Source organism: Giraffa tippelskirchi, chromosome 4, assembly GCF_054371585.1.
Source record: "Giraffa tippelskirchi isolate mGirTip1 chromosome 4, T2T-mGirTip1v1.2.pri, whole genome shotgun sequence".
In the NCBI taxonomy this organism is placed as follows: Eukaryota; Metazoa; Chordata; class Mammalia; order Artiodactyla; family Giraffidae; genus Giraffa; species Giraffa tippelskirchi.
Genome location: NC_137278.1, coordinates 192565959 through 192591648, shown reverse-complemented (window position 1 = coordinate 192591648; position 25690 = coordinate 192565959). Strand labels below are relative to the sequence as shown.

The 25690-nt window shown below is 43.9% G+C and overlaps 1 protein-coding gene across 6 annotated transcripts in view; it reads left to right on the top strand.

The window, feature by feature from the left end:
• Positions 1-25690, top strand: part of ETV6 (ETS variant transcription factor 6) — a 317723-nt gene that overhangs the window by 104795 nt on the left and 187238 nt on the right. For 3 of the 6 annotated variants that reach the window (XM_081589331.1, XM_081589332.1, XM_081589334.1), the window contains exon 2: positions 22749-22875. In XM_081589331.1, the coding sequence (XP_081445457.1) occupies positions 22749-22875 (127 nt within the window). Of the gene's footprint in view, positions 1-22745; positions 22876-25690 lie in introns of all 6 variants that reach the window. The other 3 variants (XM_081589330.1, XM_081589337.1, XM_081589333.1) reach the window with 1 other exon arrangement.

The following is a 25690-nucleotide window of genomic DNA, read 5'->3' as shown; positions in this document are numbered from 1 at the left end:
GTAGTTTTAGAGCGAGGGATCAGTGTAGAATATGGAGTATTTGTTCAGGGTTCTACTTATGTTGTTTTCTAGTCTTGTCAGTAGGGGAAAGGAGATAAGGATGGTTAACATTGTTGAAAGAATAAAGGCAAGTTGCATTGAAATTGTAAGATTAGTCTTAGAAAGAGGCTGAATCTGGTGGTGGTGAGGGGAGGGGATATGCCTTCTCAAAGGTCCTTATGAAACATTCTTCCTTTTAAGAAGGTCCTTCAGGTGGAACATCAGTCATAGCCTAGGGAGCCTGTGTTCCTTTTCAACATCTGCTGTACCTGCTGTGTGGAGTCAGGTCAGGCATGTGAGGATGGGTCCAACCCAGACTTGCCCTCAAGGGGTGTTGAATCGTGTCTTTTACTCCATATAGAGCTTTCCTTCTGCTTCAATTCTGTTTTTTCCTAATTAGAAACGTCTTTCCTCTGATGAAGGCAAAGTATCTTTTGAGAAGTTTAAACTTCTTTTTTTATGGGACGGAATTCTGGATGGTAGAAATAATTAGTATTAAACCACGTGCCCCAGAGCTGGCTTATATTTCTGGGCCTATCTTAAGGATTGTGGCCAAGTTCAGGAATGACCCACATGAGGAAAGGTTGCAATGGACAGTGACAATTCATGTTGGGGAGGAGAGCTGAAACTCTGCAGTGTGGTGTCCTGCAAGAACTCGTTTTTCAGCCCCCAGGGAAGTTGGTTAGGTAGTCAAAGGGAGAAAGAGAAAGACAGAGACATATTGATAGAGAAGAAGAAGGCAAAAGACTTGACCTCATGGAAACTCAACTCCTCTGTATTTTTGCTGAGTGCTGGGAGCACATGGTCTCTGAGTACAGAAGCAGGAAGGACTTCTAGACCCTTCATCCTTCTCTCTAAATGGCTGTCAGTCTGGAGAACTGGCTGTCACTCTGATGACTGCCTCTTGCAAGTGGAGAAATGAAGGGAGAGGAACACGATCATCTGTAGCCATTCCCCATCCAGAGTTGAGGATGCTTCAGAAAGGATGTGCGATCGCATCCTGCCTCCGCCTCCGCTCATCCCTGTCTGTGCTCATTGCCCCGGGATCTAGCCCTCGGTGTGCAGTATGGTCACCGGCAGCTCCATGAGGCTGTGAGCACTGCAGGTGGCTCGTGCAGTAGAGAAACTGAATTCTTAACCTGTTCAATTTTAATTAATTTGAATTTTAAAATGTACTGGGTTCACTTAAAAATCTTTTAAAAGCTGTTTGGAATAGCATTGGGTGGGCAAATTTACCTTTTCAGCTATAAATTCTGTGAACTTTGAAGACAGATCAAGTCTTTCCAGTGAAAATTTACTGAGTGATTTGAACTGTAAACTAGATAGTACATTTCAGGCACTTGGTATTAAAAAAAAAAGTAGTATCTCAATAACTATATATTGATTACATGTTGAAAAAATAGCTTGGGCATGTTGGCTTAAATGTAATATATTAAACTAATTTTAGTTTCTGCATCAACAAGGGAACATTAAATTACACATGTGGCTTGTGTTATATTTCTGTCAGATGTGCTTGTCCAGATAATGCTTTATGGGAAGTGTGATCAAAACTTCCTAGGGAAAGTTGGTAGACTACAAAAGTTAGAGATACATTTTCTTAATTGTCTTACTGTGGTCTTTTATGAGGATGGGTTTATGACTGCTGCTGCTGCTGCTAAGTCACTTCAGTAGTGTCCAACTCTTTGCAACCCCAGAGACGGCAGCCTACCAGGCTTCTCCGTCCCTGGGATTCTCCAGGCAAGAACACTGGAGTGGGATGCCATTGCCTTCTCCGTGGGTTTATGACAGTTGAGGGTAAATTCATTGAGAAGCTAGCTTTGCTTGTGTTCGTCAGAATGATTTTCAGGTGATTTTCACCCAGTCAGAAACCACAGGTTCTCATGAGAACAAAGACCTATATACTACATACTGTCTGGCTGATTCATTCACCTTTCCTTCAGGCAGAAATCTTGGTGATTGTCAGCATCGATTTGATTGGCTTGTGGCAAGGAATATAAAGTAGTACAACTAGAGAGAACTCCTTAGTGATAAAGGAAATTTTAGCCCTTTCTAAGCTCTTGTTTCAACCCTACAAGGTGCAAGTAATTTTTAGAGCCCTTAGTTTAGCTTTTTGGTTAAACCTTCCAGATCTTCCTACTGATAGATTTCAGTTGTTGGCATCTCCATGTTGTAACTGTTGACACCATCCTGAAGCTTGGCTAGCAATGCCTTCATGGTGTACCTTGCAAGGTGCTTCCTAAAGATGCAAAGAGAATCACTGCCCACTCTAGGACTTTGAACAGCTGAGTGAATTTCAGATGATAAAGCCATCTTTATGCTACCATGCTATCATGTATGTTTTACAACTGTATTTTGCTTAAAGGAAGAAGAGTTAAAATACTAATAACCTCCAGATGCTTGGAAACTGTTGAAAATTTTGTTTTATTGGAAAGACTTCAGTTTCCAGAGGCTTCTTTGGAGAATGTTTGTATCAAGGAATGAATAAATAAATCAGCTTGGTTCTTAAGTGTGCTCCCATTCTGCTTAATGGCCACTTTGTGCACGGACTTGACCATGATGACCAAGAGTTTAAACAATGCTATAGTCAGAAAGTTAACTCAGGAGAAAGATGACATCTTAGGACTCTGCTCCCTCCAGAGCAGTTACGGAATTCATTCAAGAATCTTGTCAACCCATCCACGTCAGTTCCTACACCTGTCAAGTAGGTTTTGTGCTTATTCTGGTGACAGGACTCCTAGGGGTGTTAGGAGGACATTGCAGTATGTCATGGAAGGACTTTCCATGATCTTGGTGAAGAACTTCGCAGACTCAAGGGGTCTACTACTTTAGGGTTCCAAGATTTCATGAAGAAGTCTGCCGCTTGGAAGTCAAGACCTTTCTCCGGAGTATAGTTAGTTGACAGTTCATGTGCAAAAGCAGACCCTCTCACTAGTAGTAAGGCTGAAAGTGAAAGTCATAGTTGCTCAGTCATATCCAACTCTTTGTGACCCCAGGGACTGTAGCCCGTCAGGCAGCTCTGTCCATGGGATTTCCCAGGCAAGAATACCAGAGTGGGTTGCCATTTCTTCTCCAGGGGATATTCCCAACTCAGGGATCAAACCTGCGACTCCTGTGTCTCCTGCATTGGCAGGCGGATTCTTTACCGTCTGAACCACCAGGGTAGTAGGGTTACTTTGGGGATAAGCAGTGTCCCACTTGCCATTTTCGAGGGGCATACTGGCGGCCCTAACAGCCATCAGGGGGCTCATCCACCTCACCTGCAGAAAAGAGGCTCCCCAGACTCCAAGCTGCTAGATGTGGGTTCATTCTTGAGTTGGAGAAAGGAGTTCTGGGGTCTGAGCATATGGAGACAGACAGACCCTTCTGAGTGGGAGGGGGGAAGGGAGGGCAAGCTCCAAGTGGAGTGGGTCTTCGTGCCCTCTAACTTCTCCACCAATACGCTTCTGTTAAGTCCAGCCTCTGCTGAGAACAAGGGCTCCTCCAGAAAGTGAAGCTGAGCAGCCTCCCTGGGGGTTGGGCTGGGGGAACTCCAGAGGCAGTTGGGAGGGAAGAGGAACCACTGCAGACACACCTGTCTGTGGCATCGGTTCCTATATGGGTCAGGTAGTCATCAGGCAGGAACTTCCTGTATTACACTGATAATCTCTGTTTTATGGTTAAAGGCAGAACAATAGCAGTTTCCTCAGGAGGGAAGGACAATTAGCAAATGGGTTAACGAGGTTTCTAAAAAACTAACGAGGTTTCTAAAAAACTATTGTGAAAGATAATCATTTAGGCCGTGTCTGGATTGACTCATTTATTGATCAAAGATGCTGATTCTCAGCCTTACCTCTCTGCATATTGGAATCCCACATAGATTTTTTGGGGGTGGGGGGCAATTAAAGACAACCATTTAATTTATTTTTATACTCTTTTCCATTATGGTTTGTCACAGGGTATTGAATGAAGTTCCCTGTGCTATGCAGTAAGACATTGTTTATCCATCCTATGTATGTAACAGTTTCTCTCTGATGATGGATGCTGGAATTTCTTTTTCCTTAAAGTTTCTTCAGATCATTCTGATGTGCAGCCAGGAGTCAGAATACCTGTAGTAAAATGTGTGTTTCCCCAAAGCTTAGCTGATTGGGAGTCCTTGAAGTACGTGGAAACTTGAGCATATTTTTCATGTACTATTGAGCACGATAGTTTTAATGAAGGCACAGGATCTTATGTAAATGATTAATTAGTCTTAACAGGGCTGCAGGAGTGCAGCACATGAGTTTATTATTTCAAGTCACTTTTATTCTGTTAATCACTGTTGTCATCACACACACGCACACACCATCCTATATTTCACTCTCATTCTTAAGTCATTAAGTTTTTAGAGTTCTGCTAGTACTAATGGTATTTTTCCTATTAGTATTCCTCCTCCTCAGTGGAACTTGTTTTCAATCATCAATGGTCCAAAAATACAAAAAGGAAAAAAAAAAACCAAACTCCTAGATCTTTCTAACTGTGACCACAATGAAAGGGAAGATGCCTTTTCTGAATTCCTATAAGGAGTCGTGTGTCTAAAAATTAGGAAATTTCTATGGTACCTGGCAAAGTATATGAGAAATTATTTGCCAAGATGGTCATTACTTCTGGAAAAATTTTTCTAAAAGAGGAAATGCAAGTGTGTGACTCTTAATTGCCATTCGGGGTTGTTTGTAGGTTACTTCTGAGTTACAGAGGCTGCAGGGTGTCGATGAGGAGGGATCAAATCTGCCCTGATTCCTTAGTCAGTCGTAGAGGGAGGTAATCGTCCATCCTCATTTGTGGTTTCAGTTAGCTTAATTTCCTTTTCTATAACATGAAGTCAGGTTGAATCCTTAAGGCATCCATAAAAAGGTAGTGCTTTATTTAGGACTTCTCAAATTTCTCATTGTAGTAATGCCTTGCATTTATAGAGAATCTTCCTTTCAAGAAAGCATAATATTTCATAAGCTTCATCTCACTTATCCTTAAAAATAGCATTCTGTGATGGTAAAGGTTGGGAATTGTAATGCCTGTTTCCTTAGCATAGAGTGAGACTTATTTCCTTTGTTGCTTTTTTTTTTTGTAATCGGAGGATCATTGCTTTACAATGTTGTGCTAGTTTCTGCTGTACAACAAAGTGAATCAGCTACACGTATACATGTATCCCCTCCCTCTTCAGCCTCTCTGCCTCCCCACCTCTGTCCCTCCCTTCCAGGTCACCACAAAGCGCAGAGCTGAGCTCCCTGTGCTGTACAGCAACTTTCTGCCAGTTATCTATTTTCCATATGATAATGTATATATGTCAATGCTACTTTCAATTTTTCTCACCCTCTCCTTCCCTTACCCCATGTCTACAAGTCCATTCTCTGCATGTGCATCTCTATTCCTTTCCTGCAAATAGGTTCATCAGTATCATTTTTCTAGATTTCATATATGTGCATTAATATACAATATTTGTTTTTCTTTTCCTGACTTACTCTGTGTGACAGACTCTATAGGTTCATCCACATCACTATAAATGACTCAGTTTCTTTCCTTTTTATGGCTGAGTAATATTCCACTGTGGGCTTCCCTGGTGGCTGAGATAGTGAAGAATCCGCCTGCAATGCAGGAGACCCAGGTTCAACCCCTGGCTCGGGAAGATCTCTTGAAGAAGGGAATGGCTACTCACTCCAGTGTTCTTGCCTGGTTATTTCTTTGGACAGAGGAGCCTGGCGAGCTACAGTCCATGGGGTCACAGAGTCAGACTCGATTGAGTGACTAGAACTTTCACTTTTCAATATTCCATTGTATATATGTAACACATTGTCTTTATCCATTCATCTGTAGATGAATATCTAGATTGATTCCATGTCCTGGCTATTGTAAATAGTGCTGCAGTGAACACTGCATGTATCTTTCTCAGTTATGATTTCCTCAGAGTATATGCCCAGTAGTGGGATTGGTGGGTCATATGGTAGTTTTATGTTTAGTGTTTTAAGGAACCTCCATACTGTTCTCCACAGTGGCTGTATCAGTTTACATTCCCACCAACAGTATAAGAAGGTTCCCTTTTCTCCAAGCATTTTATGTTGCTTTTTAAGTATAGTGTTCCTATAGGATTTTGTTGAAAATTCTTTTGGTAGTAAACATTTTCCAGACCTAAATCTTTTCCAGGCTTAATTTGCACTTGGTACTCTAGGTGTAGTTTATAGACCTTTTTCTATTTCTTTCTCAGCCTGAAGCAACCCAGGAATTATCTGGTATATGTAGAGCAAGGGAAGTATTCAACTTGACCCTGGCAGTGGTTCTGACCCAGCCTTCTCCCTTCCTGATTGAGGTGTGGGGGTGGGTGAGTGTCTAGTTTGAATAAGAGTACTCCAGAGAAATGCTGAAGAAAGTCTCTAAGATAACAGTCCCACTGAAGTCTGCAGGAAGTCCTGCAAGGTCCTAACTCAATGCAGCCCATGTCCAATGAACCAGGTATGGGGCTGCGTGGGTGGGTGACTCCTGGTTCATTGGATGTGGGCTGCATTGAGTTAGGACTTCAAGGGACTTCCTGGAGCTGTTATTTTAGAGACTTTCTTCATATTTCTCTGGAATACCTTTACTTGAACTAGAATGAAAATCCTGCCCTGGTAGCCAATCTTTAAATCTTAATATTTCTCATTCAGGGCTTGCCAGGTGACTCAGTTCAGTGGTAAAGAATCCCCTGGCCAGTGCAGAAGACCCAGGTTCGATCCCTGGGTTGGGAAGATCCCCTAGAGCAGGAAATGGCAACCCACTCCAGTATTCTTGCCTGGAGAATCACATGGACAGCGGAGCCTGGCGGGCTACAGTCCATTGGCATTGCAAAAGAGTCAGACACATCTTAGCGACTCACCAACAACAGTTTCTCGGTCAGTGTGTGGTCCATTTAAGCTGTCGAGATTTTGTGAAGATGTATAGTCTCTTGAACAGCAAAGAGATCCCACCAGTCCATCCTAAAGGAGATCAGTCCTGGGTGTTCACTGGAAGGACTGATGTTGAAGCTGAAACTCCAATATTTTGGCCACTTGATGCAAAGAACTGACTCATTTGAAAAGACCCTGCTGCTGGGAAAGATTGAAGGCAGGAGGAGAAGCAGACGACAGAGGATGAGATGGCTGGCTGGCATCGCTGACTCAATGGACATGGGTTTGGGTGGACTCCGGGAGTTGGTGATGGACAGGGAGGCCTGGCGTGCTGTGGTTCATGGGGTCGCAAAGAGTCGGACATGACTGAGCAACTGAACTGATCACAGGGCAAAAAGATCTTTTCAGTTGTAAAGGAGATCTGAGTTGCCTCCCCTCCAACCACCCCCTAGCCACCAGCTGAGGGTATGAGTTGCAGCCGAAACTTCTCTTTCTCTCTTACTTTTATTATTTTACAAGACTTTCAGGTACAGTCATTCTGTAAAGAAATGAAGATGGGGGCTAAGCCTAGAGTGATGCTGTAACAGAAAGAAGAAAGCTGCTTGGGGACAGGGAGAAGGTTTATGAGGCAGAAGGCAGGTAGAAAACGAGGGAGCAGCAAATGGTTAATGTACAGGTTCAGAGCATCCCTTTGGGGCAGCCTCTGCTTCTTCTTCCTCTGATCTGCAGTCTCCGCATGAGCCTGACCGTCATCCTTTCCTCTGTCTAGATCTTAAGGTCCCCTGAGTCCCCTGGGACGCTGTGAGTACAGTAGGAGAGCAGCCATGTGGCAGGTAGGATGTGCCTGGAAGGTTTCTTTCCTTTAGGGGGAGAAATTGAGAAGCTCTCTCTAATGGCGCCCTTGGTACAACTAAATAGCAACACTCGCAGTTCATTACTTGATAGCCCCAGGCAGGGACACTGCAGACTGGCTAATTTTAATCGCCAAAGCATTAATGGAGTAGAAAGCAGCTAATCAAGAGCCAAACTTGGCCACACTTGATTGTGTCCTGGATATAAGCTGCTTTTCATTTAAGTTCCTGTTGCTTCTGTTATTAGAATTAGTTAAGAAGTCCTTTGTTACGGCTCCTTAGATGCACCCATCATTTGAAAGTGGACATTTAATTTCCAAATATATGGGAATTTTAAAAGTATCTTTGATATTAATTTCTCATTTAGATGCTTTCTTTTCTGAAATCACCCTCTGTGTTTCTTCAGTCTTTTAACTTTACTGAGGCTATCAATGGCTAAGTTAAAGAGCTCTCTCCGTAAATGTCACATTGGGCTTGGAAATATGAGGGTTATTTTCAAATATCTTCTGATAGTGATTTCTAACATAATTCTGTAGTGATAAGAGAACAGACTCTGTATGATTTCAATGCGTGAAATTTTTGCACCTTGTTTTATGCCCCTGGATATGTTCCAGTGTCTCCTAGCTTATAGTCTATGGGAACTTGAATAGGATTTCTATCCTGTTATTGTGTGAAAACTATATAAATTATGTTGAATTGGTTCATAGTGCTTTTCAGCTCTACTGTATCCTTTGACTTTTCTGTCTCTTCATTCTATTAATTTTTGAGAGTTTGATATTGATACTCCAACTAAAAGTCTTACTTAAAAAATAACTGTAATATATAGTTGAACTAGGCTTCCCTGGTGGTTCAGTGGTAAACATGCCTGCCAGTGCAAGAGACATGAGAGACACAAGTTTGATCCCTGGGTCAGGAAGATCCCCTGGGGAAGGAAAAGGCAACTCACTCCAACCTTCTTGTTTAGGCAATCCCGTGGACAGAGGAGCCTGGCTGGCTACAGTCCATGGGATCACAAAGTGACAGACACAACTCAGTGACTGAACACACACATAGTTGAACTGTATGTAACTTTGTTCTGTATTTTCCAAGTCCCCTGTAAATTTGTTATCGTACTTTAAAAAATTTAAGGAAAGAAAAATAAGACAAAAATATTTTTTAAAAATTAGGAAGAAAGGATTCGGCGATAAATCCCACAGCCTGACTGTTTTTCCCAGAGGTGACACTGGCTGGTTCTGTGTGAAGTCCCACCAGTTCTTACACCAGAGTGACCCACTATCAGGAGATCATGCGCTTCAGGGGTTTGCAGGGTGGTCATATGTGATGCTCACCTCATCTCCACCAGAGATGCCATCATCTGCATCCTGGCAGGGATTAGGGGTATAATCTGGGCCGTGAGGTGGCATGCATCTCATTTTCCCAGTCGTGTCTAAAGCCTGTGACCTTGCCTGCCTCAGCACTGGCTTCCAGCCAGAGGAGCTGAGCATCCTTCAAGCATAGGCCTCCCTGGAAACCACAACCTGGCATGAAAAGAAATCACAGCTTGAGAGTCTGCTTACTATTCATGTCGGAAATATTTCAGAAATTCAGAAGAAGAAAAAATTCATAGCATCTCAGGGTTGGAAGGGATCTTAATTAAGATGTTTTACAATTAGAACAATAAAGAAATCTACTTGAGGATTTGGCTTTGGTGCTTGTCTTCAAAAGGGTTGCTCCAAGTTGTAGATCCTAGTGCTTTTTTCTGATTGTATTGTGTAGAACCCTTGGATAGTGTGCAGGGCCCCGGGGGCGGGGTGGGGGGAGGCTAGTTGATAGAGAAGGGAATCTATCTCATGATCTTCTACTTTTTTTTTGGTGGGGGGGATCTGTTCTGCCCACAGTGTAATGAATAAGCATTGACTTGCTGGGAGATATGAGAACATGTAGAAGCAGCATCTTGGAGTTTAGTTATAAGGCACCTTCAGGTTCTACTTGAGTTAATTCCCAGCCCAGGGACCCCTTTCAGAATCACCCTTCAGCCTCAGCTTAAATCAGCTTTGTTGTTTAGTCACTAAGTTATATCTGACTCTTTTGCGATGCTATGGACTATAGCCTGCCAGTCTTCTCTGTCCCTGAGATTTTCCAGGCAAGAATACTGGAGTGGGTTGCCATTTCCTCCTCCAGGGGATCTTCCTGACCCAGGGATCAAACCCACATCTCCTGCATTGGCAGGCAGATTCTTTACCACTGAGCCACTTGGGAGCCCCAGAATTGGCTTTAGGGGGCAGAAATCAGACAAATAGGGGCTTCTCACAGTCCCAAGGGCTACAGTCCATGGGATCGCAAGGAGTAGGGCACGACTGAGTGACTTAACCACAGCAATTCCTCATGCACAGGTATGTGCCCAGCCCTGCCCTCTGAAGGGCTATGGAGAAGCCTTCACTCTGTCTTACATGAGCCCTTACGTATTTTAAGACATCTGTGAGGATCTGTTCAATCTTTCTCCCCCGCAGGCCCCCAGAGTGCCTCCATCCCTCATTTGCTGGAAGGAGAGGGTGAGTCTTCAGACCACTGGACTAGCCTTGCTGGATGGTGGCCACTGATGGGCCGCCAGACTCAGCACCTCCTCAGTATAGGGCTCAAGGCACCAATAGACCCCGAATAGATGTTGACCAGGCCTTTCCTCCCCACCGCTCCTGTTCATCTCACCTGTACATTTAGATTTGTCACTCCTGGTTAAATGGAAAGGCATTGAGTAAGGGAAATGGTTTTTGTGGTAGTCGAACAAAATGTTAGAGAAAAAGGAGCATTGAAATCCAGAAATAGGAAAAGGAGCGTAAAAATTCAGAAATCTCCTAAGATGAGCTTTCTATACGAGGTGAAGTCCTCATAGGCACCAGTGATGTGTAACTTCCCTGAAGGCCCTGCTGAGGGAGCCTTCCAGGTGAATTGCACCCCTGGATGGATTTCAGGGGTCATGCCAGAGGGCTCCCTCATAGGTTCTGTTTAGTCCCCTCCCTTCAGCTAAAGGCACTTACTCCTTGTGTTTGTGTTCCCAGTAGAAGAAGCCACGGATTAAGGAAGTCAGCCTTCTGGCTCAGAGGCTTCTGTGGGATGACCCTCAGGGACCCCACTGGAATATTTGCAATGAAATATTCCAGAACTGCAGCTGTTCTTATAAGCTTGAACTTACCTCGTGGGATTCTTCAGAAGTTTTGAAGCCACTGTTGATGGACTGGCCCAACTTGCGTATAATTTCTCATTTCTCCTCTTTTTACCAGCCATACCATCTCCTGAGCAGGTGCCTTGCATAGATGGCTTACTTACACTGCCATCTTCAGATCAGGTTCTTTGTGTGGAATGGGGGTCATGATACCTTCCTTGCAGGATTATTGTGAGTCTGAAGTAAAGTAGAGGGCTCGTGAGAAGCATATACCCAGCACTCCCTTAATGCTACCAGCTTCCCTTCCTGGCTGTTGCAATGACTGTTTTTTCCAACAAAGGTTGGAACGTGTGTTCTGAGGAGTATATTTATGAGTGTGTGTGTGTGTGCTCAGTCGCTGAGTTGTGTCTGACTCTGCAACCCCGTGGACTGTAGCCCACCAGGTTCCTCCGTCCATGGAATTTCCCAGGCAAGAATACTGGAGTGGGTTGCCATTTCCTTCTCCAAGGGATCTTCCTGACCCAGGAATGAAACCCATGTCTCCTGCTTGGCAGGTGGATTCTTTACCACTGCGCCACCTGGGAAGCCCATATTTATGTATGAGTACCTATATGTATTTATGGGTAAAGTGATACAAATTTTTTAAAATTAATTTTTGCTGGAGTATAGTTGATTTACAATATTGTGTTAGTTTCTGCTGTATAGCAAAGTGAAGCAGTTATACATATATCCCCTCTTTTTTAGATTTTATTACAGGTCATTACAGAGTATTGAATAGAGTTCCCTGTGCTATATGGTAGGTTCTTTTTTTTTTTTTTTTTTTTTTACTATTTATTTATTTGGCTGTACCGGGTCTTAGTTGTGGCACACAGGATCTTCAGTCTTGATTGTCTTGATTGCGGCATATGAGGTCTTTAGTTACAACATGCAAACTCTTACCTGCAGCATGTGCAATCTAGCTCCCTCACCAGGGGTCAAACTCGGGCCCCAGGTCTTAGCCGCTGGACCACCAGGGAAGTCCCCAGTTGATTCTCACTAGTTATCTGTTGTATATATAGTAGTGTATATATGTCAATCCCAATCTCCCAATTTACCCTTTCCCCCTTGATAACCATAAATTTATTCTCTACACCTGTGACACTATTTCTGTTCACTAAATAGGTTCATTTGTACCATTTTTTAAGATCCCACGTGTAAGCAATATCATAAGATATTTGTCTCTCTCCACCTGACTGACTTTACTCAGTATGACAATCTCTAAGTCCATCCATGTTGCTGCAAATAGCATTATTTCATCCTTTTTTTATGGTGGCTGAGTAATATTCCATTGTATATCATCTTTTTTATCCATTCCTCTGTTGATGGACATTTAGGTTGCTTCCATGTCCTGACCAGAAAGTTTTAGTATTGGGGCCATCTTTGGAATTCCAGGACTTAATGGGGGCAGAATTCATAATGTCTGGTCCAGACTTTGGCTTGTAGTGGATGCTTGGTGAATGCTGAACAATTTCATAACAGTCATAGGGAGAATGAACCCTTAATGACATTTTACAGTAGTGCTTGATTGCAGGGCCTGTTGCCAGTGCTCCTATTTATTTGTCCATTTGTACATTGATAACTCAGTTCTGGGCAAAAGAAAGATTGAAGGTGCTTTGACTTAATCGTAGCCCTTAAATACAATACACTGTCTTCTGACTTTAGGATGTAATAGGTAGGCCAGGAAGAGGGGAATATGGACTATTTCAGTTATAAGTATGTAGTTGTTGTTCAGTCGCTAAGTCATATCCAACTCTTTGCGACCCCATGGACTATATAGGACACCAGGCTTCCCTGTCCTTCATTATCTCCTGGAGTTTGCTCAAACTCATGTCCATTGAGTCAGTGATGCTATCTAATCATCTCATCCTCTGTCACCCCCTTCTTCTCCTGCCTTCAGTCTTTCCCAGCATCAGGGTCTTTTCCAGTGAATTGGCTCTTTGCATTAGGTAGCCAAAGTATTGGAGCTTCAGTATCAGACCTTCCAGTGAATATTTGGAGTTGATTTCCTTAAGGATTGACTGGCGTGTAAGTACATAGGAATCTACATAATTCAGGTCCTGAATCCATCTTCTTCAATGTCCAAAGCAAGAGTACTCCGTGGGGGAGGTGAAGCTGGGCTCCTAGGAAGGACTCTACTTCAGTGTGAGTGTGGATGGTGGGGTGCACCCTCCCTTCCAGGACTGAATGGGCATCTGGAAGACCAAGGCGAGGGGGTGTAGCTCCAGAGACCAGAAGTGTAGTTCCTGCCCATCCTATTTTCATGGAATATTCCCATTTTTCTTATTCACTTATTTTTGGGGGCATTGGGTCTTTGTTGCTACATGCAGGCTTTCTCAGTTGTGGTGAGCTGGGGCTACTCTGTAGCTGTAGTGCTCGGGCTTCTCATTGCAGTGGCTTCTCTTGTTGCAGAGCACAGGCTCTAGGGTGAGCGGGCTTCAGTAGTTGTGGCACATGGGCTTAGTTATTCTATGGCATATGGAAGCTTCCTGGACTAGGGATGAAATCCATGTCCCCTGTATTGGCTGGTGGATTCTTCACCTCTGGACCACCAGGAAGGTCCTCCATTCTTTTTTCTGGAAGTGACAGCAAGCGTGTTAAAAGCCAAAGATCAATTGGGGTGTAAAAGTCTATTGGCTCAGCACCCAGAAAGGATGGTTTTCTCAGGAGACGAGCTGAACTCCTAAGAGGAAAGCTGACTCGGACCACTTGTTTGGACATCTACTGCAGCCTCTGTGGGTAGGAAAGATAGCATCACAACTTCACTGCTGTGATTTGATGGACCTGGTTTTCTCTTCCAAAATTTGTATTTGATTTCCTCAGATCCTAAAGTTACTCTCCTCACCCCAGATCCTAAAGTACACTGATTCTTTCTGGAAAGATATCAAGATGCTATGAGCTGTAATAGTGTGTACATTTTAGCAAAGAGTGACGTTTACATCTTTTCTCAAGTTCTTTAAGTTGATCTTGCTAAATTTGGGGGTGAACAAAATATTCAATGTAGTTTTTCAAGTGAAAGACGCTGGCATTCAAGAATGTGTTAGTTTAGGTTCTCATGTGTGCTATTTGCATCCCTGACACTAAAAACCTAGAAAACTGTGCAGCTCAAAATTCAGTCTTATTCAGTTTTTTGGTGATGTGTTGCTTTTGCTTATTAATGAAAGCTTATTTAATGAAAGCCCAAACAACCACTTTGAATCATTTTGCAGCCAAGAGAGTGTAGTTAAATAATTGTCTATTCAATCAATCAATCAATTCAGTCGCTCAGTCGTGTCTGACTCTTTGCGACCCCATGAACCGCAGCACGCCAGGCCTCCCTGTCCAACTCCCTGAGTCCACCCAAACCCATGTCCATCAAGTCAGCAATGCCACCCAGCCATCTCATCCTCTGTCGTCCCCTTCTCCTCCTGCCTTCAATCTTTCCCAGCATCAAGGTCTTTTCCAATGAGTCACCTCTTCGCATCAGGTGGCCAAAGTATTGGAGTTTCAGCTTCAATATCCATCCTTCCAATGAACACCCAGGACTGATCTCCTTTAGGATGGACTGGTTGGATCTCCTTGCAGTGAAAGGGACCTTCAAGAGTCTTCTCCAACACCACAGTTCAAAAGCATCAATTCTTCGGCGCCCAGGTTTCTTTATAGTCCAACTCTCACAACCATACATGACCACTGGAAAAACCATAGTCTTGACTAGACAGATTTTGTTGGCAGAGTAATGTCTCTGCTTTTTAATATGCTGTCTAGGTTGGTCATAGCTTTCCTTCCAAGGAGTAAGCATCGTTTAATTTCATGGCTGAAGTCACCATCTGCAGTGATTTTGGAGCCCAGAAAAATAAAGTCAGCCACTGTTTCCACTGTTTCCCCATCTATTTGCCAAGAAGTGATGGGACCAGATGCCATGATCTTAGTTTTCTGAACATTGAGCTTTAAGCCAACTTTTTCACTCTCCTCTTTCGCTTTCATCAAGAGGCTCTTTAGTTCTTCTTCACTTTCTGCCGTAAGGGTGATGTCATCTGCATATCTGAGGTTATTGATATTTCTCCCGGCAATCCTGATTCCAGCTTGTGCTTCCTCCAGCCCAACGTTTCTCATGATGTACTCTGCATATAAGTTAAATAAGCAAGGTAACAATATACAGCCTTGACATACTCCTTTTCCTATTTGGAATCAGTCTGTTGTTCCACGTCCAGTTCTAACTGTTGCTTCCTGACCTGCATACAGGTTTCTCAAGAGGCAGGTCAGGTGGTTTGGTATTCCCATCTCTTACAGAATTTTCCACAGTTTATTATTATCCACACAGTCAAAGGCTTTGGTATAGTCAGTAAAGCAGAAATAGAGGTTTTTCTGGTACTAGCTTGCTTTTTTGATGATCCATCGAATGTTGGCAATTTGATCTCTGATTCCTCTGCCTTTTCTAAAACCAGCTTGAATATCTGGAATTTCATGGTTCACGCATTGCTGAAGCCTGGCTTGGAGAATTTTGAGCATTACTTTGCTTGCATGTGAGATGCATGCAATTGTGCGGTAGTTTGAGCATTCGTTGGCATTGCCTTTCTTTGGGACTGGAATGAAAACTGACCTTTTCCAGTCCTGTGGCCACTGCTGAGTTTTCCATATTTGTTGGCATATTGAGTGCAGCACTTTCATAGTATCATCTTTTAGGATTTGAAATAGCTCAACTGGAATTCCATCACCTCCACTAGCTTTGTTTGTAGTGATGCTTCCTAAGGCCCACTTGACTTCACATTCCAGGATGTCTGGCTCTAGGTCAGTGATCACACCATCGTGATTATCTGGGTCGTGAAGAACTTTTTGTACAATTCTTCTGTATATTCTTGCCACCTCTTCTTAATATATTCTGCTCTGTTAGGTCCCTACCGTTTCTGTCCTCTATTGAGCCCATCTTTGCCTGAAATGTTCCCTTGTGTGTATTCAGACTTGTGTATTCAGACTTCAGTTTATTTATTGTTATTTAGTCACTCATTCGTGTTGGACTCTTTGGGACCACATGGACTTTAGCCAGCCAGGCTCCTCTGTCCATGGGAATTCCTAAGCAAGGATACTGGAGTGGGTTGCCATAGTAAATCTCACCAAATAGTTTTTCATAGGAGAGATTTCTTCTTTTATTCTATAGAAGATGACTGTAGTAGAAGCCTCAGCTTCCCCAGGCAACTTTCCTCAAAGCCTGCAGGGTGGAAAGGAGATCCTTCCTTGAAATATTGAATATTACCAGCATGACCACAGTGTCTTTGATGCCTGTTGCTTTCTCTCGTGTCTGAGTTGCCAGTTTTCAGCACAGTAAAGGGACACCTAAAGTGTAACAGCACCAAAAGTGCACCTGTAGCATTTTTACCCTATTTGCTTGGGAAATGGTCCACAGATACCACTGTTTTCACGACAGTCTTTGTCCTCAAGGCTTTACCTGGGCTTCAGAAACCTCCACCGGAGTAGTTCTGGCACTCGGTATGAGGGCTGTTTTTGGGAAAAGTTCCTAAATCAAGGGCATCTCAGCTCTGTGGTCAAGGAATCTTTGAAATTGTCTCTAAAACATCTTTTTACAAGTATGGTTATCTCTTGATATCTGTGGGAGTCTGGTTCCATGGCCCGTGAGGATACCAGAAACCGTGGATGCTTAAGGCCCTTATAAAAAAAGGCTGTAGTATTTGTATATAATCGATACACATCCTCCCATATACTTTAAACGATCTCTTGATTGCTTATAACAGCATACCTATACAGTGTAAATTGTATGTAAATAGTTGCCAGCACATGGCAAATTCAAGTTTTGCATTTTGGAACTTACTAAAATTTTTTTTCCCCCAAATGTTTTCAATCTGTGGTTGGTTGAATCCCCAGATGGGGAGAGTAGACTGTATAAGCAAAGTTTGTTTCTGTTTTTCCTGATTCCAGAAATGCTTTATCTTTATTTCCAGAAGGTTCTTATTTAATGAGGAATAGGCTTTAAGCTCCTCAGGCCTGCAGCTTTTTCAAAGAGCTCATGGTATAAAAACAAATGCATGGACCCCCATGATTTCTCGAAGCTCTATATTAAATCACTTTGAAAAGGAAAGGTTTTTTTTTTTTTTTTGGTAATAATAATATTCAGTTTTTAACTCTTGTAGTCTGTAAAATGCAGCCATAGAGAGGACATGGGAGCAGGAGAAACACCATTCTCCTAACTGACCCCAGAACTCATGAGGTTGATTTACACTATTATCACAGATTCTAAGCAGTCAGCTTAAAAATCAGCAGAATTATTACTTATTAGATGCATATCCAAACTACAGTGAGGTACTATCAAACCCTGGTCAGAATGGCCATCATTTAAAAAAATCTACAAATAACAAATGCTGGAAGGGATGTGGAGAAAAAGGAACCCTCCTACATTGTTGCGGAGAAGGCAATGGCACCCCACTCCAGTACTCTTACCTGGAAAATCCCGTGGACGGAGTAGCCTGGTAGGCTGCAGTCCATGGGGTCAAGAAGAGTCGGACACGACTGAGTGACTTCACTTTCACTTTTCACTTTCATGCATTGGAGAAGGAAATGGCAACCCACTCCAGTGTTCTTGCCTGGAGAATCCCAGGGATGGGGGAGCCTGGTGGGCTGCCATCTATGGGGTCGCACAGAGTCAGACATGACTGAAGCGACTTAGCAGCAGCAGCCTACATTGTTGATGGGAATGTAAACTGGTGCAGCCACTATGGAAAATGGTATGGAGATTCCTTAAAAAAATAAAAAAGTTGCCATATGATCCAGCATTCCCACTCTTGGGTACATATCCAGACAGAACTATAATTCGAAAAGATACATGCACCCCTGATGTTCACAGCAGCACTATTCACTATAGCCAAGACACGGGAACAGCGTAAATGTCCATCGACAGATGAATGGCTAGAGAAGATGTGGTGCGTATATAAAATGGAATACTACTCAGCCATAAAAAAGAAAGAGATAATGCCATTTGCCACTACATGGAGGGATCTAGAGATTAACAAACTAAGTGAAGTAAGTCAGACAAAGACAAGAACCATATGTATCACTTACCTGTGGTATTTAAAATATGACACAACTGAATTTATCTGCAGTATAGAAACAGACTCACAGTCACGGCAAACAGACTCGTGGTTGCCAAAGGGGAGGTGGGGATGGGAAGGATGGATTGGGAGTTTGGGATTAGCAGATGCAAACTAGTATATAGACAATGGATAAACAGCAGAGTCCTACTGTATAGCACAGGGAAGTATATTCAGTATCCTGTGACAAACTATAATGGAAAAGAATATGAAAAATAATGTGTGTGGGTATATATATATGTGTTTAGTTGCTAAGTCATGATAGACATTTTTTGTGACCCCATGGATGGTAGCCTGCCAGGCTCCTCTGTCCATGGGATTTCCCAGGCAAGAATAGTGGATTCCCTGCTCCAAGGGATCGTTTTCAACCCAGGGTTTGAACCTGTGTCTCCTGAGTTGGCAAGTGGATTCTTTACCCCTGAGCCACCAGGGAAGCCCCACGTGCGCGTGCATGTGTGTGTGTGTATATATAACTGCTTTACAGTAGGAATTAATATAGCATTATAAATCAACTACACTTTAATAAAATAAAGTCTTAAAGAAATGAGCAGAATTAGATGGGTACCATGTGACCCTTTGCAGTCAGGGAGGAGTGAGGTAAGGGATGCATGAAGCTCACTTTGGTTTCCGTAGCATGCTTGCCGCAACCCCAACTCCACATTCCATTTAAAAATTTTTTTAAGCTTGCTATAATGGTGAGTAACATTTACATTTCATCCTTTGCCTAAAACTATTTCTAGCTTTATTTTCTCTTTCCAGAGCTTGGCACCACTCTTCGAACCACCCCCCACCCCCCGAGGTATTACCGTCGGCCTGAGAAATGGCATTGCTCCCTTTTGTTCTGCCCGCCGGTTTGATAGGTTGTGTCTGCACATTTCAAAGCAGCATGTTTTTCTTTTTCAGCATCTAAACAATCCTGTAACCACATCACGGCATTTTTAGTCACATCATTGACCTCCGCCGGCGGTGAACCCCCCTTCAACACTTGAATGCATTAATATCACCATGTGCGGCATTTTAATTTAATTAGAGCAGTGCTTATAATCCTCCTGAGGAAATGGTTATTCCCCTCTGTAATGTTAAAATAAAACACCTCTGCTTTTCATCCGACTGACAATTTGCTCTCAAGGTGAATGTACCGTAAACGGGTACTCGCTGTCCCTTCCTTGGGGTTGGGCCAGAGAAGCAGTTCTGAGAATGAAGAGGTTTTCTTTATTTGGAGAATTGGATGTTAGTCTCTTTACGTCTCTCTGCTTGGATGTCTCCATCAGAGATATTGGTATTTGTTTCGTATTTCTAACTTTTGACAGTCTGCTGATTGTGCCATATAAGTGCACTGCTGGAGTAATAGATTTAAAAATGAGGAGCACATGAATCACCTTAGAGATGAACAGAAAGAGAGACAAAGGAGATAAGTGTGTGGTGTGGGATGCCCAGGTGTGTGCTTTGTCCTCCTTGGGAAGGAACCCATAGGCTGGGCAGCATCCTTTCTGTGGCCCAATGGGTGTTGTCCTGGCCGCTGAACCCAGGATCACAGTCAGTGTGTAACTGCCACTAGCAAATTGCTCGAGGCCCTAGAAGCACATTTTGCTTATCCCCCTCAGGGTCAAGGTACCCATCCTTTCTTTTGTTACTGACAAAGCTCTTCATTAAATCTTTTAAAAAGAACTTCCCAACCCAGACTTACTGCGTCTGCGTCGCCACATTGCTGAGTGGAAACCTGTATCAGAAGTGAGAGGCATTCAAGGTCCATATTCACTCAGTCTCTGGCCTTCTTCTTCTTCTTTTTTTTTTTTTTTAATAATTTTATTTATTTATTGGCTGTGCTGGGTCTTCGTTGCTGCATGGACATTTCTGTAGTTGCAGCGAGCAGGGGCTACTACTCTCTAGTTTCAGTACGCAGGCTTCTCATTGCAGTGGTTTCTCTTATGGTGGAGCACAGGCTCTAGGGCGTGGGGGCTTCAGTAGTTGTGGCTCGAGAGCTCTGTAATTGTGGTTCCTGGGCTCTGGAGCACAGATTCAAGAGTTGTGGTGCACTGGCTTAGTTGCTCCTCGGTGTGTGGGATCTTCTCGGACCAGGGATCATACTTGTGTCTCCTGCATTGGCAAGTGGATTCTTTACTGCTGAACCACCAGGGAAGCCCTGGCCTCCTTTTTATGCAACAGCAAAGTAGTCTTCTTCTAGAATTGTTGGATGTGGAGGAGAGGGCATGAAACCCCAGGGCAAGCCCTGAAGTGTGACATTCAGTGTCGCAGTTAAGACAGGGAACCACACACATGTAAACACACATAGGGCTGCCTCCAAAAACTATATTAAAAAGAAGCTTGTTGTCATCGAGTCAATAAGTCATGTCCGACTCTTGCAAGCCCATGGACTGTAGCCTGCTAGGCTCCTCTGTCCATGGGATTCTCCAGGCAAGAATACCAGAGTGGGTTGCCATTCCCTTCTCTAGGGGATCTTCCCAACCCAGGGATCGAACCTAGGTCTTCTGCACTGCGGGTGAATTCTTTACCACTGAGCCACCAGGGAAGCCCCAAGAGAAGGTACAACATGATAATTTACCAAGTCAGAATATATACATTTTAAAGGTGATACCTGGCTTGACTCTTTTTCTCAGTAGGCTGGTGATATATTTTCCCAAGAAATAGAATCTGCTTGGAGAGCTGGGTTTCTCCCTCCTCATCATCCTAGATGGAGATGGTAAGGGGATTGAGGTGGCCTCTCACTCACAGAGACTAGTTATAGAATCTTGTCTTCCAGAAAAAGTCACCATCTTACGAAATGCCATCTTTCTTTTTCTCGTACTCATGCCTTGCCATTTGAAAGGTCTCTGGTTGCACAGAGTTTTCTTCATCAACAGTTTCACTTCTGCAAAAACCCTAACAAAACAGAAAGCTGTTTCTGGGAATAAAGTAACGGTAGATAAGATATCGAGGCGTATGTTGGGACTGGGGTGGGGTGAGGGGTTATTCAAGGGTTGAAGTGTACGAAGAATTTGTTAAACTAGAAAAAACAGACTCTGTTTAAAATATTGTAAAAACCTATCTCACCTTGAAAAACCCCTCAACAGATTTCGTATGTTTCCCATATGTGTGTTTATGCCTTTGCCTTTTTCACCTCAAAAACCCCAAACCAAATACCGAAAATATAACTCATCCCTAAATTAGAGTTGCTCAGAATATGTGTGATGTTTGGTAAAGTTCAAGAAAAGTGAAGTTGAAGGTTTTGCCTCTGGGTGACCTTTCACAGGACACCTCGATCAATCCAGAAATGAAATCTAGGGTGTGCGTGTCTTCCCTGAATTAAGAAATTCACCAGGAAACTTTAGGATGTGTGTTTAAGCAGAAATATTCCAAAGGCCCTAGTTGCCAGTTGAGGATGCCTCGGGGAAGGTATAGCGATTCCATTCGGAAATTACAAAAATATGTATATATTCATTTAAAATCGAAACTTCCTACCACAACCGCCTAACTTTCCAGGTTATGAGAAGAGAAGCTTTAATTTGGTTACAGGGCTGGGGGATGCCCCTGCTTCCCTTTGCACATTTGATGGAGTATAAAATGTTAGAGAATGCTTTGTAAAACCTAAACACCCCCTTGGCTTTATTTTAATCCGTAATTTTTCTTTTGCTCTTGACTTTTGTTTTCACGATGGCATCTTACCGATCTCCCCTACCTCCACCCCTAACTTATTTTTGGACTGTGTGTGTCCCACTTTACTTTGCCCAGTTAAACCACAGAAACTAACGGAAGTTGTGTTTATGTATGGACTGCAAGTCAAACCGGTTGGTGCACAGATCTAAGATGCAAATTGCACTACTCTCCTCAATGAACAGCATAGTCAGTTTCTTGCCATTATTTGCCACATTGTAACTGAAAACTAATCCTTCCCATCCCATCTCATTGTTTTAATCGATCTAACAATTTAAACAGTGGAGATGCTGACTTTCCCCTCCCCCTTTCCTTGTCTGTTGAGTAAGTACCATCAATTAAACCGTACTTCCCTAAATGCAGAGGATTCTTTGAATGAGCCATTGAAATGCTTCAGAAGGAAAGGAACTATTGATTCTAAGATGGAGCACGAGGGGAACAAGGAGATAACTTGTTGATGTGGCAGGTAATTCGCAGCTATGAAGGAAAAAATGAAACCCTGGAGATTTTTGGTGGTGATGGTTGTATAATGGGATAGGTAGGTGACAGACAAATATTGCTTGTAGATTTATTAACTGAAACCTCAAGCTTATAAGCTATCACTTTGGGCTCACCTCTCATTGGATCTAAGGATGGAATCCTACTTTGATCAGAAGCTGGGGATATTGTCAGAGAAGAGAAAAAATGGTTTTTAATGTATTGGTGACATAAATTATGTGACCAGGAAGAGTAATTTTTGAGAGAGGAGTCTTTAATGACATTCTCTTGGGATATATTGTTTCATCCTCTTCATCTTGCCTCCCCTCTTTACTGGAACAAACCACTAATACAAAGAGGAAAAAAAAAAAAGAACACCTATTGACCCCAGCGCACAGGAAAAGCCCTATCTTAAAGCTTTTCAGCGTTTTGTTATAAATCCAGAGTGCTGGCGATCTGAAAGACAACTGTGCGGAGAGGGGTCTCCTCTGGAGAGGTGACCGGCACCCAGACGGCCCCACCCACCCCCTCGCGGCCGTCATCCCTCAGTTTCAGGCTTTCATTGTCTTTTTTCCCCTTCCCCTCTCTCTGCCCTTCTTTTTAACAGCAGGAACGAATTTCATACACACCCCCGGAGAGCCCGGTGCCCAGTTATACTTCCTCGACGCCGCTTCATGTACCAGTGCCCAGAGCGCTCAGGATGGAGGAAGACTCGATCCGCCTGCCCGCGCACCTGCGTGAGTGTTCCTGCGTCCTGGATGGACGGGGGATGGACGGGATGGGTGGACGGACAGACTGTCAAACGGAAGGAGTCAACCGCATGGGCCGAGGGAGGCAGGGCTGCAAGCCGGGGCAGGGGGCACGCTCTGAGATGGTTTTCCTACAGTTTCCAGAAACTCTTTTGGCATCGTTCGCCTCCCGCCACCCCATCCCCCAAAATGGCTTTGAAAACCGTGAGATTCTGAGATTCCTGGGCGTTCCGTTGTTTCTCTGTGCCTTGATTTCACCTCTGACTATGACAGGGGCACTACAGGTTCCATTGAATCTCCCAAGAGGCAAGGTGAACTCTGGGGGAAAGTCTGTCTTCCTAAAGTTAACACTTCCTCTCCTTCTGTGTTTTCATTGCCCCTAAATTTTGCACAGCTTCTGCGCCAGACTCCCTCCCCCTTTGCTTTTTGCTGTGTACTTGAGTTGAACTTTCTTTGCAGGGCTGTCCCCTCCTCTTCCATGATCGTCGCTCTGTTCCTTCCTCTTATGCTGACACAGGGCCTTTCTCCCTCCCCTCCTGTCTTCTCTGCCTCTCTTTTGTACCTTCATTGCCTCCATGGCTCCCATTGTGGGTACTCAGTCGCTCAGTCGTGTCTCACTCATTGCGACCCCATGGACTGTAGCTCTCCAGGCTCCTCTGTCCATGGGATTCTCCAGGCAAGAATACTGGAGTGGGTTGCCATTTCCTTTTCCAAGGGATCTTCCAGACACAGGGATGGAACCCGCATCTCTTGCATTGGCAGGCAGATTCTTTACCGCTGAGCCACCTGACAGCTCCCATTATTTTGTAATAGTTCTACCTTTCTCTTCTGAGTTTCCTCTGCCCCTTCCTCTTCCACTTCCCCTGCCTGAATCCTCAGCTGCAGCTGGGCAGGACCCCACACTTGGACTGATGGGGCCAGGCTCCAAAGCACCTGACACCTGTCCCTTTCCTTTTTGTCTCTCTTCTGAGCTGCCACTCAGCCCCAATGATTCAGGGTGCTGGGTGTAGCCAGGGAGAATGGATCACCTGATTTCCACCCTGGCTGCGGTGTCCAAGAAAATGCCAGGTTCTCTGGCTTGACTGTTACCCTCGGGACACAGGTTCAGGTTATGGAGGACATGGCAGGGCGAGGGAGTCACCTCGGCCCTTCCCTAGTTGATTTCTCATGACTTGAATGGTGGTCTGGTTGTACCTGCCGTCTCTTTCTGCCATAATCGTGCTCCTTGGGTTATTCTGCTCTTCGTGGCTTATCCCTCCTGAGAAAGCCCAAGGCTGCCTGCTGAGAGTGGGGAGCGAGAGGAGAAGATGCAGGCTTCTGTTTCTTCTGTCTGTGCCTCTTCAGCAGATCAGATGACTGTGATGCTGGGAGGTACTGGGGGGTGTTACTGGAATATTCCTTCTCTTTCACAGTGAGGATGGTGGCTGTAAACTTCGAGGGGTGTTGGGGGCTGAGAGCATCCTTCACCGCCTTCAGCCAGCCTGCCACGTCTATCAGTGTTGACAAAGCTGGTATACTGTGGTCAGCACCTTCCAGCCTCACTCTACCATCTTCTCCACAATGAACTTTAAAGAGATTAGGACTGTGAAGGTGTCAGGGTCATGACTGTGGGCATGGTCGTCTGCAGTAAACTGGAGCATTGTGGTATCAGTGAGTGTTGTGAGCAGACAGACTGGGAAAGAGACCACAGCCAGGTGCAAGCTTTTTTTCTCCAGAAGCTGTCCTATGACTAGGACATTCACTTCAGGATGGAACAGACTCAGGCCACGCAGACAAAGCATGCCTGCTACAAATCTCATTCATTTATTCATTCCACAAGCAGTTATTGATTACCTGTACTATGCCAGGCACTTTTGAAGTGAATAGAGTAGACCCAACTCCTTGCCCTGTGGAGCTTGGAGTCTCCATAAAGAGAGAAAAGGAAATGCTGAACTCCTGTTCCAAATAGGCTGAGGTTTCTTTCACGGCTTTTAAATTCTGTACTATGACACATACACTCCCCCGACCCACCCCCATCCCAAGAAAGCCCTAACTCTTGGTTTGCTGCTGGATGACTTTCACATATGGAGGCTCTTTTACCCTACCGCTGCCTCTCCATAAACAGTTATCATGATAAAATACACCAACAAACACAAAGAACTGGCACTTAGGAGATCTTAATCCTTAACTAGTTCTGCTGTTAGACGAGCTGTTTGACTGTGAGTCAGTCATCATAACACTCAGTTTTCCTACCATGCAAGATGGTGATTGGACAGGAGAATGTTTAACAGCCCTCTTACCTTGAAAATATTATGACCTCACCTAAGACATCATTTTCCCTACTTGGAACTGTTTCTTCCATACAGACATTTTAACGCTTTTTCTTGAGTAGACAGTTTCCTCATTGAGTCACAGCTGTGCTGTTCACCACTGTTTGGCTAGGCCCTGCCATGTGCCTAGCACATAAGCATCATAGCTAATATTTATTTATTGGGATGACTCTGTAGCAGGCACTGTGTGAAGTCCTTGATGGGAATTATTTTATTTATTGTCACAGCAATACTTGTAGATATTCTTTCTATATCCATGTCACACATAAGGAATTTAGGGTTTAAGAGAATGTAAGTAAACTGCCAAGGTCACCCAGTCAATGGGAGATAGAGTCAGGGTTCAAACTCAGTTCTGTCTGACTCCAGAGCCTGTGTGTCTGTGTGTGTGCTCAGTCATGTCCGACTCTTTGAGAAACCATGGGCCATAGCTGGCCAGGCTCCTCTGTCCATGGGATTCTCCAGGCAAGAATACTGGAGTGGGTTGCCGTTTCCTT